Below are 14,731 nucleotides of genomic sequence, written 5' to 3'. Positions count from 1 at the left end.
CTGTTATCTTACCTTTTTTATGCAATTTTGTACTTAATTAAAAAATATAGATTTTATAATTTTATGGAATGATTTAAATGACTTTTCAAAAAAGATGTTTATTTTATTTCATATATTTTTTTTACTTAAATTTTACATACTTTTTTTTCTTCTTATTTCACTTACATCTTAGATTAATAAATTTTTTGTTAACATTTTTTTTTTGCAATAATTAATTCAATTAAAAATATTTTTTTTGTTTCAATAAATAAAAATAAAGAAAATATAAACGCAAATTTGTTTTTGCTGTGAAACTGTATTTATCCCACTAAGGATTTAGGATAAATTTGGTATAACAAAATAAATTATAAAAAAATTAAAATAAAAATAAATAGATTTTTTTTTGTATATATAAAAAAACAAAAACATAAAATGCGTTTATATTAAGGATTAATTTAAATAATTAGGTGGGGCGGTTTTAGGTGAATTAGTAAAAAATAAAGGAGTTTTAATAGGATTTCTTCTCAAATTTAAAACATATTTTAATAAAATTCAAACATTTGCTGGTTTTCTTTATAATGATTTTCCCTTTTAATAGTTATTAAGTATTAAATAGAATGAGTATATAGTTGTGTTAATTTTTAGTTTTTTTAAAATGCTTAAATTTTAAAAATTATTTTCTACTTAATTTAATAGATTTTAGTTTTTTAAATTTTGCTGCTTGTTTTTTTTTTCGCAATTTCCAAGTTTTACATTTTAATATTTAAGCCCTACAATTATATCATTTCCACTTTGTTTCTTTTAGTTTAAATATAATTTTTTTAATAAATTATTTAATTTTTGAAAGAAAATATTTTATATATATATTTTTTTTTTGTTTACTATATTTACTATTATATAACAATAGTTTATTAAAGTTTAATTAAGTGTTGTTTTACTGCTACTTTTGGTAATATTTGAAAAATATTCTTTTAATAGAAATTTACTATTTAAAGAGTAAAAAATTTTTTTCACTGTTTTTAAAAGAATTTCTTTTGGTTTATTATAAATCTGTTTTAGTTATTGCTTTATTTTTAAATATTTTATTTTGTTATTCTATTTTATTTAATTGTTTCAAAGTTATTTTTTGTAACGGAAGTTTTTAATTTTGCTTTGTTTTAATTCAAAAATTAATTTCTTAGTGGATTTTGTTTTCTTTAATATTTTATTGTTTAGAAAGTGTTGTGAAAATGTTTAATATTTATTTTTTATTTAATTAAAAAAGTGTTTTATTTTTTTTTAATTTTTTTGGCAACAATTTATTTTTCTTACTTTTAACTACTTTTCTTTTTTTTTTTCCTTAAGCATTCTAAGTTTTTCTTTTCTTTTGGGAGGGGAATTTTAATTTTCTTGCAATTAATATAATCTGTGGAACAAAATGGAATTGACACACATTTTTTTTGCATTTCACTAAAAGTAAGAGCTTTTTATAAACGGAATTATTCTTTTAAAATCACTAATAACACTGGCCAACAAAATATGAAAAATGGACGAGGTATATTTTTCTAAAGAATTAAGGTGTGTTGAATCCAAATTAAGAATCTGAATCTTTCAATATACATAAGTAATATAGATATCATGTCCTAAAGTTTGAAGAAAATACCGTTTTTGGCCACATTCGCGAAGAAAACTTTATTTTTAAAGATTGTTATATCAACTGAAAGTCCAATCTGCCCACTTTTTACTTCTTCGAGATATCGTAACCTAAAGTTTACAACAACGATTTCTAAAATATTCAATATTGTTAAGATATGTCGAAGAATAAAGAACTTATAAAGGTTAAACCTTTATTTCAAATTCGGTTGGTTGGACTTTCGGATGACGTACAAGATTTTCCAAAACAAAGTATCTTCGGGCAGTTCTAAAGTCTCAAATATGACCAAAATCTTTATGAAACAATATCAGCCACATTTGAGATGTTATAAAAGCGCGAAGACACCTTTATTTATGAAGTCTAAACTGGCGACTTTTAAAATAAAGATTTAACCTTTTTGGTATCTTTTCACTTCTTCGAGTTATCTTAACCTAGATTAAATTTAATTAGATCAGAGGTTAAGCCTTTATCTCAAACTCAAACAAAGGTATCTTCTAGCTGTTATACAGTCTCAAATAAGACCAAAAACTGTTTTTTTTAATCTTCAAGTCACGATATCTCAAAAACCTGCCACCTAAACATAGCTTAATCATTTAGAAAAGTATAAATTGGTCTTAGTGGTTAAAAATTAAAACTTCTGACACAAAGTTCAGTTGGTAGCTGAACTTCTAAACTTCAGAAAAGAAAAAATACAATTCTTGTTAATATTCTCTGATATTTTTAAGAAATCAGAAAAGGATTAGAACCAGACAAGCAGGACTAACTTTTATCAGGGAGAGTACTTTGTTAAAATTACTTTTCATTTAAATCCGATCGCTTGAACTAGTCTAGCGACTTTTCTATAGTCTAGTCTCATAACTTGTCTAGGGAATACTCTAGTGACTAGTCTATGAATTATTCTTTGTACCGACTACTCTATATTTCTATACTTTGGATTTGTATATTTTCTAGTTTACAGACTATTTTATAATTTAGTTTTTGGACTAGTATACTACTCTAACGTCTAATCTATAGACTCTGTTGTCTGTTGTCTAGTCTATACAGTAGTCTATTGTCTAATGTAAGGACTAGTCAATGGTCTTGTCTACAGATTTGTCCACAGACTAATCTATTGTCTAGTATATAGACTAATCTATAGTCTAGTCAATAAACTAATCTGTGATGTAGTAATCTGTAGACTAGTCTATTCTATTGGGTAGTTTATTGTATAGTCCATAGAGACAAAATGGACTGCCTAGTCTATTGACTAGTGACCTTTAACCTGCAAATTGTTTAATCTATAGACTATGGTCGAGTTTATAAACTAATATATGGTCTAGTCTATGGACTAGTCTACATACTAGTCTATTCTATTGAGAGTATATTGTCTAGGTTATAGAACACTCTACATAGTGCATACAGACAAAATGGACTGTATAGTCTATTGATTCGTTATGAACCAGTTTAATAACTAAATGGATTTGTTTATTAAATAGTAAAATGACTAATCTATTCTAGATAAGCGCTAAATATAGATTTTCGTAACCTTTGACCTTCAAAATGTTTAATCTATAGAATCGTCTATTGTCTAGTCTACAGATTAGTATAAAGACTAAGCTATTGTCTAGTATATAGATTAATCTATAGTCTAGTCTATAAACTATCCTATGGTTTAGACTATGGTCTAGTCTACAGACTAGTCTATTCTGTTCTATTCTATTTTGATTAGTCTATTGTCTGGCTTATAGACTAATCTAGTCTATAGATATGAAACTGTGTAGTTTATTGACAGTTATGGACCAGTTCTATAATTAAATGGACTTGTTTATTGACTAGTAAAATGACTATATAGAATTTAGTGACCTTTGACCTCCAAAATGTTTAATCTATAGACTCGTCTATGATCTAGTCTAAAGACTAATCTATTGTCTAGCATATAGACTAATCTATAGTCTAGTCTATAAACTAATATATGGCCTAGTCTACAGACTAGTCTATACTATTTGAGTAGCCTGTTGTCTATGTCTATTAACTAGTCTATGGACCAGTCTATGTGTTTATTGACCAGTAAAACGATGCTAGATAAACGCTAAATATAACATTTTGTGACCTTTGACATCCAAATGGTTTAAAAGTAATTTTTAGCCTTTTATTTAGGATCTCAAGATGGAAGTCCTATTTAAAAGCGAATCGTTTTTCAATATTCTAAATTAAAAATATTATTTTGATTTGATATTGTTCATAAAGCAGTAGTTATTTCATACATTACTTGGTAATAGAAGGTCATTCAGTTTAATTTTATGGAATATGATGTCTAGAGCGTGTGTCTAATAATTACAAAGTTAATGGATCAAATCCGAATCTTGTAAGCGAATAGACTTCTATATTACTTGACAGCTTACCGTGTAAGTAATGTTCATTAAGTTGAATTTATTTCATATATTACTTGTTAGTAGAAGATTGTTATCAATAACATCGTTTAAGTTTCTTCAATAGGATTTGTATCCAACTGTTTAGAGCGTTTGTCTAACAAATAAGAAGTTAATGGTTCGAATCCGAATCGAGCAAACCTTGTCTGCTTACGGTGTAAGTAATGTTCATAAAGTAGTAGTTATTTCATATATTACTTGGTAGTAGAAGGTTGTTATCAATTACATTATTTAATTTTGTTGAATAGGATTTGTAACCAATTGTCTAGAGCGTTTGTCTACCAATCAAGATATTAATGATTCGAACCCTAAATAGTTGTCTTCGAAAGATTTTTTGATAGCACTATAAAATAGACTTGTCAGTGGCGCTTTAAAAAAACAGAAAACAGTTTAAGTCCGTTAAAGTCGGTTTAGCACATTTGTAATCCGTTATTCACCCAAAGAGTAAGTACTTCCTCTTTGCTTCTATATTAAGTAAGTGAAGTGGGGTAAGTGAAGTTTTAGCTTGGCCGTTTAAACTAGTAAACAAAATACCTTTTAATCGTGAAGTCAAAAACTACTTTTCAAGATGTGATGCTGATGTAAAAAAAACTAGCTTTAAATGTTTAATTTCATTAATTTTACTGTCTGTTTCATTCCATTTCGTTCCACTTAGCATACATACAACTAACAAACCAAAAAAGCTTAAGAATTATTCAATAACTAAAAAAAACATTATTAATATATAATTTTTAAATGCAATTTCTCTATAATTTTTGAGTGTAATGCAAACAACTACACTTCCCCGTTTAAATATTAATTTCGTTTTGTTTTAACAATTTCAATTTGAAAATCAACAATAATTATTTTTTCACTTTTTTTTTTGGAATTCTAAACAAAGTTTTTAACCACAATTTAAGCTCTTAAAATTTGTTTTAAAACTACTTATCAAAAATACGTTTTGTCTGTTTTACTTAAATTGGAATGAAATTTTACATAATTGAAGGCTTAAGAACTAAGACTTAATTATAGTACACGCCTTAAGACTTTAAAGACAAAATGGCGTTTAGGGGTTTTTTTTTCTGGCTTAAAAACTACTTAATAAATAGATTTTTTTTTTTAAATTACAACCAATTAGCTTTAGTTCATAATATAATAATTATATTTTATTAATAAAATATTTTATAAAATTTATATGGAATATTTTTAAATGTGTGTATGTGTGTGTTTATGGGAGAGTGTTTTGAAGTGTTTATATGTGAGGATGGTGTTAAAAGTGTAAGGTGTTTTCAATCATTTTAATGCCTAAAATTTCTTGTTTTTTTTTCTTCCAAATTTGGGGTTTTTTGAGTGATTTGTTTTCTCTTTTAGCTTTTATTCTCTTGTATGTGTTTTTGAAGATGAAGAACAAGAATGTTGAGAATTAAATCAATATCAATGTCTTTTTCAATTACAATTCAAGCCAATAAGAAAATCTAACGACTCTAGTCATCTGGGTCTAACCCGATTAGTTCGGCTTGCAAACGGCCCTTAGTCTTACAGCATATTGTTAAGCAAAATACTCTGAGTGCGATACGAAATTGTGGTGACATTGTCGTCATTATGATTATTTTCCAAAATGAGTTTAAAACACCAATCCAAACTACGCCAAAATTAATGAGAGTACTTTGTATAACATCACCGGTTACCAGTTCGTACAGACGTAACGAAATCCATGGTAACCATGACATCCAGAATGCAAACACTAATGCGAATGACATCATATGACTTGGATTCGATAAATTTTCAGCTAATGCAGTAGCATACTCTTTATCATGGATCGGTTCACCCGATTTAATTTTACGCATCATAATGAAAATGTATGTATAATTATGAACAATCGATATAACACTAGGACCTAAAACTAATATTGCTAACGTTATACTATACGCCGCCATATTGCCCCAATCGAGCATACAAATGTGCGCTACATGATTCTTAATCGGTGCCGTATAACCGAGTATAGGTGGACTGCAGAGTAGGGCTGCTGAGATCCAGGTAAATGCCATCCAACATTGACATCTAGCAGAAGAAAAAGAGAGAGAGAGAGTGAGCAAGCTAAATGTATGATCGATTTATTTAAGTGTTAAACTTACCTTGTTTTCGTTTGTACCGTTTCGTAGCGCAAAGGCTTACGTACCGCCAAATAACGATCAACCGATATCCACATAAACGTATACACTGATACCGCCCACAGAGTTACCTCTAAATAACCAGTAAAACGGCACAGCAATTCCTCGTGCAACCATTCTCCTGTTAAAGCTGGATATACGGAAAAGGGTACCACCAAAAGACCACAAAGTAAATCGGCTACCGCTAATGATAACAAATAATAGTTGATAACTTCTGTGGGACCTAGAGCCGAAAGTATAGTTTTGTTTTAAACATAAAATACACAATTAGTATCAGACTTTGTCAGTTTAAACAAAAATTTTAACTTAAAAAAATAACAAGCATTCATTTCCCTGTTTCAACTACAAAGCATTTTGTTTGATATTTTAATATGAAAGTGTTTTATAAAAAAGCTGTTGTTTTCTTTAAAAATTTTTATTTTTTGATAAATTGTATTTTTTGTTTAGTAAAGAAAAAAACTACTACGCATTTACCTTGTTCCTCTGCTAGTTTTTAACAGTTCTATTTTCACTCATTTGTTTTGAACCATTATATAGATTACAATTACAACTTGTTGTTGTTTTTTACGTATTTATCGTTTTCAAATAATTTATTATTTTTATTTCGGTTTTGAGTTGACTTACCTTTGAAATTGGCATATGTGGCGATTATTAGAAGATTTGAGAGTACAATAGCTACACCTAATATGGAGATGAGAACAGCTTTGGTAAGTGCCTCCACTTTGGAATTATCTTGCAGGTAATTCATTTCCTGCATTTTTGTAATATCTGTAAATAGTTTGAGATAGAAATTGGTTAAGAGAAATTATATTCATGGGATCTATTTATATGCTGACATATATGAGAGAAAATCAACTATTTTAAGTTCCTTTACTTCTTTTAATCGGAGTATTTGTTTGATAACTATTACACTAAGACTCAGTTCATAGTCTAGTCTAAGTTTTAAGTTCCTTTACTTCTTTTAATCCGAGTATTCGTTTGATAACTATTACACTAAGACTCAGTTCATAGTCTAGTCTATATTCTAGTCTATAGTCTAGTCTATAGTCTAGTCTATAGTCTAGTCTATAGTCTAGTCTATAGTCTAGTCTATAGTCTAGTCTAGTCTATTAGTCTAGTCTATAGTCTAGTCTATAGTCTAGTCTATAGTCTAGTCTATAGTCTAGTCTATAGTCTAGTCTATAGTCTAGTCTATAGTCTAGTCTATAGTCTAGTCTATAGTCTAGTCTATAGTCTAGTCTATAGTCTAGTCTATAGTCTAGTCTATAGTCTAGTCTATAGTCTAGTCTATAGTCTAGTCTATAGTCTAGTCTATAGTCTAGTCTATAGTCTAGTCTATAGTCTAGTCTATAGTCTAGTCTATAGTCTAGTCTATAGTCTAGTCTATAGTCTAGTCTATAGTCTAGTCTATAGTCTAGTCTATAGTCTAAGTCTATAGTCTATAGTCTAGTCTATAGTCTAGTCTATAGTCTAGTCTATAGTCTAGTCTATAGTAGTCTATAGTCTAGTCTATAGTCTAGCTATAGTCTAGTCTATAGTCTAGTCTATAGTCTAGTCTATAGTCTAGTCTATAGTCTAGTCTATAGTCTAGTCTATAGTCTAGTCTATAGTCTAGTCTATAGTCTAGTCTAAGTAGTCTAGTCAGTATAGTCTAGTCTATAGTCTAGTCTATAGTCTAGTCTATAGTCTAGTCTATAGTCTAGTCTATAGTCTAGTCTATAGTCTAGTCTATAGTCTAGTCTAGTCTATAGTCTAGTCTATAGTCTAGTCTATAGTCTAGTTCTAGTCTAGTCTATAGTCTAGTCGTTATAGTCTAGTCTAGTTAGTCTAGTCTATAGTCTAGTCTAGTCTAGTCTATAGTCTAGTCTATAGTCTAGTCTATAGTCTAGTCTAGTCTATAGTCTAGTCTATAGTCTAGTCTAGTCATAGTCTAGTCTAGTCTATAGTCTAGTCTAGTCTATAGTCTAGTCTAGTCGTATAGTCTAGTCTAGCTATAGTCTCTAGTCTAGTATATAGTCTATGTCTAGTCTATAGTCTAGTCTATAGTCTAGTCTATAGTCTAGTCTATAGTCTAGTTCTATAGTCTAGTCTATAGTCTAGTCTATAGTCTAGTCTAGTCTATAGTCTAGTCTATAGTCTAGTCTATAGTCTAGTCTATAGTCTAGTCTACAGTCTAGTCTATAGTCTAGTCTATATTCTAGTCTATATTCTAGTCTATAGTCTAGTCTATAGTCTAGTCTATAGTCTTAGTCTAGTCTAGGTTGCTTTAAAGGGGAACCAAGCGAATCGCCTGGATTGAGGAAGTAAAAGATTTAAAACCACCAAATGTTTTTTCAACTTCTTTTGGGGACTGCAAAACTCGTATTCTGGAGAGAATCTATTATACGGTATTACAATAAGCCTATAAGGCCTTTGATCATAATCGATTATAACGCAATCTAAATCAACTGAAGATAATCTAAGTCAAGAAGGTTCCACTATTATTGATTGCAAATAGTTCTGAAGTTTGGGCGATAATCTATATAGAATCAATGCGACGTTTTCAAAAATTACATAGAAAATACCACCCACCTCTACTCCTGCTTATTTCCATCATGTCGAACTCTGTTAGATAATGCTAAGAATATCGAAATAAAATAGAAATTAGACTTAATATCAGATAATCCTTGATTACAAAGCACTAATAAAACTAAGGATTTCAATTTATTATTCGATTGAATTCATAACAAACCTTATGAAATAATTTTAGCAACAACAATGATTCTTAAATAATTTTCCTTGTTTTTTTTTTATGAAGTTCAATTTCAAATTTCATATTGACGCGGCTACAACTAACAAAATAACCTTTACCTTAAGACAGCCCATATTCATACTTGATAATAAATTTTTACAAAAAATTTCAATAAACCAATCAACTAAACAAACTTGGCAATATAATGTATTCATTCTAGCCGTATTATAACAGACAGTTACATGTGTTACTTTAGTTGGCTATAACACCCACCTTTTAAAGGCAGACTAAATATATGAAAGAAATGTAGAATATAACTGTGAGTCCTTAATACAGGAAATAGTTAAATACCAAATGCTACGAAATGCATAAATTTTCACATAAAATACCAAACAAGCATGCAGGATGTTTTTTTGCATTGGCTTTTATTTCTTTTAATTTAAAATATACTTCAATGAAGAATGCAAGTACATACAGACATACATACATACATAACTACAAGTGAGGATTTGCCCAACAACCTTTACATGGTGGTAAAAATGTTTTTCTATTTTTACTCTCGAAGAAAGTTGTTAGTTTCGATAAAATGTCTTTTTAAGGAATGCTTTCAATAAGTTCTGTATCTAGGGCAATAAACGACTCTCAGTGGTTTAGAAAATTTAAATTTAGGTATATCGGGAACTATTGCCGCGGCAGAGAATGACAAATCGATAACCCTCTCTTTAGAGATATTTTTCACAATTTGTTTTTATAGAAAATTTCAGTTCTAGTTTAGTTCTTATTCATTTCTAGTTCAGTTCTAGTTCAGTTCTAGTTCAGTTCTAGTTCAGTTCTAGTTCAGTTCTAGTTCAGTTCTAGTTCAGTTCTAGTTCACTTCTAGTTCACTTCTAGTTCAGTTCTAGTTCAGTTTAGTTCAGTTCTAGTTCAGTTCTAGTTCAGTTCTAGTTCAGTTCTAGTTCAGTTCTAGTTCAGTTCTAGTTCAGTTCTAGTTCAGTTCTAGTTCAGTTCTAGTTCAGTTCTAGTTCAGTTCTAGTTCAGTTCTAGTTCAGTTCTAGTTCAGTTCTAGTTCAGTTCTAGTTCAGTTCTAGTTTCAGTTCTAGTTCAGTTCTAATTCAGTTCTAGTTCAGTTCTAGTTCAGTTCTCTCAGTTCGTTCAGTTCTAGTTCAGTTCTAGTTCAGTTCTAGTTCAGTTCTAGTTCAGTTCTAGTTCAGTTCTAGTTCAGTTCTAGTTCAGTCTCGTTCTAGTTCAGTTCTTTCAGTTCTATTAATTCTAGTCAGTCTAGTTCAGTTCTAGTTCAGTTCTAGTTCAGTTCTAGTTCAGTCTAGTTCAGTTCTAGTCAGTTCTAGTCAGTCTAGTTCAGTTCTAGTTCAGTTCTAGTTCAGTTCTAGTTCAGTTCTAGTTCAGTTCAGTTCAGTTCTAGTTCAGTTCTAGTTCAGTTCTAATCATTTCTAGTTCAGTTCTAGTTCAGTTCTAGTTCAGTTCTTAGTTCAGTTCTAGTTCAGTTCTAGTTCATGTTCTAGTTCAGGTTCTAGTTCAGTTCTAGTTCAGTTCTAGTTCAGTTCTAGTTCAGTTCTAGTTCAGTTCTAGTTCAGTTTCTAGTTCAGTTCTAGTTCAGTTCTAGTCATTCTAGTTCTAGTTCAGTTCTAGTTCAGTTCTAGTTCTAGTTCTAGTTCAGTTCTAGTTCAGTTCCTAGTTCAGTTATAGTGCAGTTTAGTTTCAGTTCTAGTTCAGTTTAGTTCAGTTAGTTCGTTCTAGTTCAGTTCTAGGTTCAGTTCTAGTTCAGTTCTAAGTTTCAGTTCTTAGTCAGTCTAGTTCAGTTCAGTTCTAGTTCAGTTCTAGTTCAGTTCTAGTTTCAGTTCTAGTTCAGTTCTAGTTCAGTTCTAGTTCAGTTCTAGTTCAGTTCTAGTTCAGTTCTAGTTCAGTTCTAGTTCAGTTCTAGTTCAGTTCTAGTTCAGTTCTAGTTCAGTTCTAGTTCAGTTCTAGTTCAGTTCTAGTTCAGTTCTAGTTCAGTTCGTTCAGTTCTAGTTCAGTTCTAGTTCAGTTCTAGTTCAGTTCTAGTTCAGTTCTAGTTCAGTTCTAGTTCAGTTCTAGTTCAGTTCTAGTTCAGTTCTAGTTCAGTTCTAGTTCAGTTCTAGTTCAGTTCTAGTTCAGTTCTAGTTCAGTTCTAGTTCAGTATCAGTTCAGTTCTAGTTAAGTTCTAGTTCAGTTCTAGTTCAGTTCTAGTTCAGTTCTAGTTCAGTTCTAGTTCAGTTCTAGTTCAGTTCTAGTTCAGTTCTAGTTCAGTTCTAGTTCAGTTCTAGTTCAGTTCTAGTTCAGTTCTAGTTCAGTTCTAGTTCAGTTCTAGTTCAGTTCTAGTCAGTTCTAGTTCAGTTCTAGTTCAGTTCTAGTTCAGTTCTAGTTCAGTTCTAGTTCAGTTCTAGTTCAGTTCTAGTTCAGTTCTAGTTCAGTTCTAGTTCAGTTCTAGTTCAGTTCTAGTTCAGTTCTAGTTCAGTTCTAGTCAGTTCTAGTTCAGTTCTAGTTCAGTTCTAGTTCAGTTATAGTTCAGTTCTAGTTCAGTTCTAGTTCAGTTCTAGTTCAGTTCTAGTTCAGTTCTAGTTCAGTTCTAGTTCAGCTCTAGTTCAGTTCTAGTGTAGTTCTAGTTCCGTTCTAGTTCAGTTCTAGTTCAGTTCTAGTTTAGTTCTAGTTCAGTTCTAGTTCAATTTATAAATTAAAGTTTGATTTTGAATTAATGCGAATCTAAAAATCTGAATTTCACTATGTGTTGTAAAAGCTGATTTATATATCGAACTCAGATGATGTGTTGAGACGTAGCTTTTAAACATATTCTTGGCGTGTCCGCAAACACTTGTACAATTAGCCAATTTAACAACTTTAAAGCTGTTTTAGCAATTTGTTTAAAATGTTTACCAAACAAATGTCATGTCTTCAATAATGAAATGAAAGTGTTACTAGACGCAATAGAATGAGAGAGAAAAAATCCAGTACTTACCGTACATCCGGTCATGACGCTTTGGCAAAATTTATTGTTGTTTCATATGGACGCCAAAAACGGCCAGCAGACAACAATTCAAAGGAACAACAAAAAAAATGTGTAGTAAAAAGAAAAAATTAAGCGGGAATTGCTATCGAGTTGTTTGAAATCCTTTCGTAGATGTAGAGAAATTGTTCTTCCAACAAGGAAATGCACGAGTATGTGGTAACTTTAAGTTGTTGCAACAATATTGTTTAAATATGTAATTTTTGTTTGTGTTGTTGTTGGAGTTTTAGTGCATTTTTCGTATACCAATATGTCCTTAAGGTGTTGGAAAGAAAAATCCTTTTTTAGTTTTGTTCAACGTATTTTGTTTTTACTTTCTCTTTGGTGGACTGACTGCTGCAACACGCGAAGGTCGCTGCCTAATGGTTGGGTGTGATTTGCAGTTTGTTTAGGCAAAAAATTCTCATATATCGGCTTCTAATTGTAGTTCGTATTTATTTTCTTTTTTTGATTTTTTGCCAAAAAAAATACTTAGAGAAATAATTACATGTCTAGTTAAAAGTTGGCGCTTCCTTTATGTAAGTTTGTATGTATGAAACATTTGTTAAGTTTAAGGTCAAAGGTAAAACTTGAAATATAGTTGTCTGTTTACGTGGAAAAATTACTTTTTGTTTTTATAATAAAAATTGTTTTGAATAATCAAAACCTTTTTCAGTTTTGCGTCAAAGCTCGCTTTTTAATAAAAATTTTTCTTTTATTATTTTTATATTTTAATAATTCACAACACTTTTTTAAATATTTAAATAAAATTTATTTAATATCACTACTTTTTTAGGGTTATTAAATTGCAATTAAGTAAAGTTTTATTTTTATAATATTTTAATTAAATATGGAAGATTTTATTGATTAATTAAAAATCTACTTGAAGTTTTAAAAGAGTTAAATATTTAAATATGCACTTTTGTTTAATTAGAGAGTTTCTTTTATAATTTTAACACAGCTTTGTTGTTTTATGTATTTAATTGTTATATTTTTTTATTTCTAGAATATTAAATATCATTAAATATTAATACATTTGAAGCTGTAAGAAATCTGAAAATAAAGAAAAATAGAAAAACTTGTTATAGTATTAAAGACGTAATTTAAATGAAATTAAAAAGGTTTTTAATTTTCTATAAGAAGAAAATTTTACGAAAATTCAGTCAGTTTTCGAAAATTATCCCAAATACCTACTAGAAATAAACTAGAACTAAATTAGAACTGAATTAGAACTGAACTAGAACTGAACTAGAACTGACTAGAACTGAACTAGACTAGACTGAACTAGAACTGAACTAGAACTGAACTAGAACTGAACTAGAACTGAACTAGAACTGAACTAGAAACTGAACTAGAACTGAACTAGAACTGACTAGAACTGAACTAAAACTGAACTAGAACTGAACTAGAACTGAACTAGAACTGAACTAAAACTACTAGAACTGAACTAGAACTGAACTAAAACTGAACTAGAACTGACTAGACTGAACTAGAACTGAACTAGAACTGAACTAGAACTGACTAGAACTGATCTAAGAACTGAACTAGAACTGACTAGAACGGAACTAGAACTGACTAAACTGACTAGAACTGAACTAGAACTGAACTAGAACTGAACTAGAACTGAACTAGAACTGAACTAGAAACTGAACTAGAAACTGAACTAGAACTGAACTAGAACTGAACTAGAAATGAACTAGAACTGATACTAAGAACTGAACTAGAACTGAACTAGAACTGAACTAGAACTGAACTAGAACTGAACTAGAACTGAACTAGAACTGAACTAGAACTGAACTAGAACTGAACTAGAACTGACTAGAACTGAACTAGAACTGAACTAACTGAACTAGAACTGAACTAGAACTGAACTAGAACTGAACTAGAACTGAACTAGAACTGAACTAACTAGAACTAGAACTGAACTAGAACTGAACTAGAACTGAACTAGAACTAGAACTGAACTAGAACTGAACTAGAACTGAACTAGAACTGAACTAGAACTGAACTAGAACTGAACTAGAACTACTAGAACTGAACTAGAACTGAACTAGAACTGAACTAGAACTGAACTAGAACTGAACTAGAACTGAACTGAACTAGAACTAGAACTGAACTAGAACTGAATTAGAACTAGAATAGAACTGAACTGAATTAGAACTAGAACTGAACTAGAACTGAAAAATTTAACACTTTCTATAAATACTTAATTTATTGAATATTATCTATATAAAAAAAATGTATTCGAAATTTTCCAAAAGAAAATTTACTGAAAAAAATTCCTTCTGAATAAATTTACTTTATAAAAACAAAAATATTTACCTCTTTCCTTAACCTAATATTTATATTAAATTCTCACTTTCTATTAAAAATATTTTCTTATCCTTAACTTAAGTATCCTCTAAGTACATGTGTGAATGTGTGTGACTAGACGCAGTCTATTTTCAAAACTTCTGAGTAGTTAAACGCAATTATAATGTTAATAAAAATCTTTATTTAATACAACCACCCACCCTATCCTTCTCCTTTCTTCTTAGCCCCCGTTTGCAAAGCGTAAAAACTAAATGGAGAATTAATTCTAACTATGGGTTGTTGTTGTTTTTATTGCAAATTAATTAAATATTATGTCAAACATAAGACCCCATAATAAAAAGAAAATCTGATACCTGAATATTAAAATCATTTTCATAAAATACTTTGTAGAACAAATTGTGTGTAAGGGAAACTAAAAAAGAGGAAAAATATGTATTTAGAGCAGTGTTGCTCAAACACATACTACCATAGTTTTATTTGTGTTGGTAAAGCAGCAGAGAA

At 29.8% G+C, this 14,731-nt stretch overlaps 1 protein-coding gene across 2 annotated transcripts; it reads right to left on the bottom strand.

The window, feature by feature from the left end:
• Positions 1–2,518: 2,518 nt before the first annotated feature.
• Positions 2,519–12,966, bottom strand: LOC119611142 (G-protein coupled receptor 52). 2 transcript variants are annotated; one of them, XM_037966622.1, is made up of 5 exons: positions 11,891–12,966; positions 8,742–8,787; positions 6,795–6,938; positions 6,135–6,393; positions 2,519–6,060 (listed from the first exon to the last, which is right to left on the bottom strand). In XM_037966622.1, exons 1-5 carry the CDS (start codon positions 11,903–11,905, stop codon positions 5,484–5,486), a joined length of 1,041 nt encoding a protein of 346 aa, XP_037822550.1. In that variant the 5' UTR covers positions 11,906–12,966; the 3' UTR covers positions 2,519–5,483. The 2 variants fall into 2 exon arrangements, with proteins under 2 accessions (XP_037822550.1, XP_037822551.1); XM_037966623.1 differs by lacking the exon at positions 8,742–8,787.
• Positions 12,967–14,731: the final 1,765 nt, after the last annotated feature.

This window comes from Lucilia sericata, unplaced genomic scaffold (genome assembly GCF_015586225.1).
Source record: "Lucilia sericata isolate MDLA Ls3-8-SP2 unplaced genomic scaffold, ASM1558622v1 Contig001374F_arrow, whole genome shotgun sequence".
NCBI classification, from domain to species: domain Eukaryota; kingdom Metazoa; phylum Arthropoda; class Insecta; order Diptera; family Calliphoridae; genus Lucilia; species Lucilia sericata.
Note: the sequence above shows the minus strand (reverse complement) of the source record. Positions and strands in the feature narration are given on the sequence as shown.

Coding starts and splice junctions, on each gene's coding strand:
- LOC119611142 (XM_037966622.1), bottom strand. Junction 6,394..6,794: donor CACATATGCCAATTTCAAAG/GTAAGTCAACTC, acceptor TTTCGGCTCTAG/GTCCCACAGAAGTTATCAAC. Junction 6,061..6,134: donor ACGGTACAAACGAAAACAAG/GTAAGTTTAACA, acceptor TTCTTCTGCTAG/ATGTCAATGTTGGATGGCAT.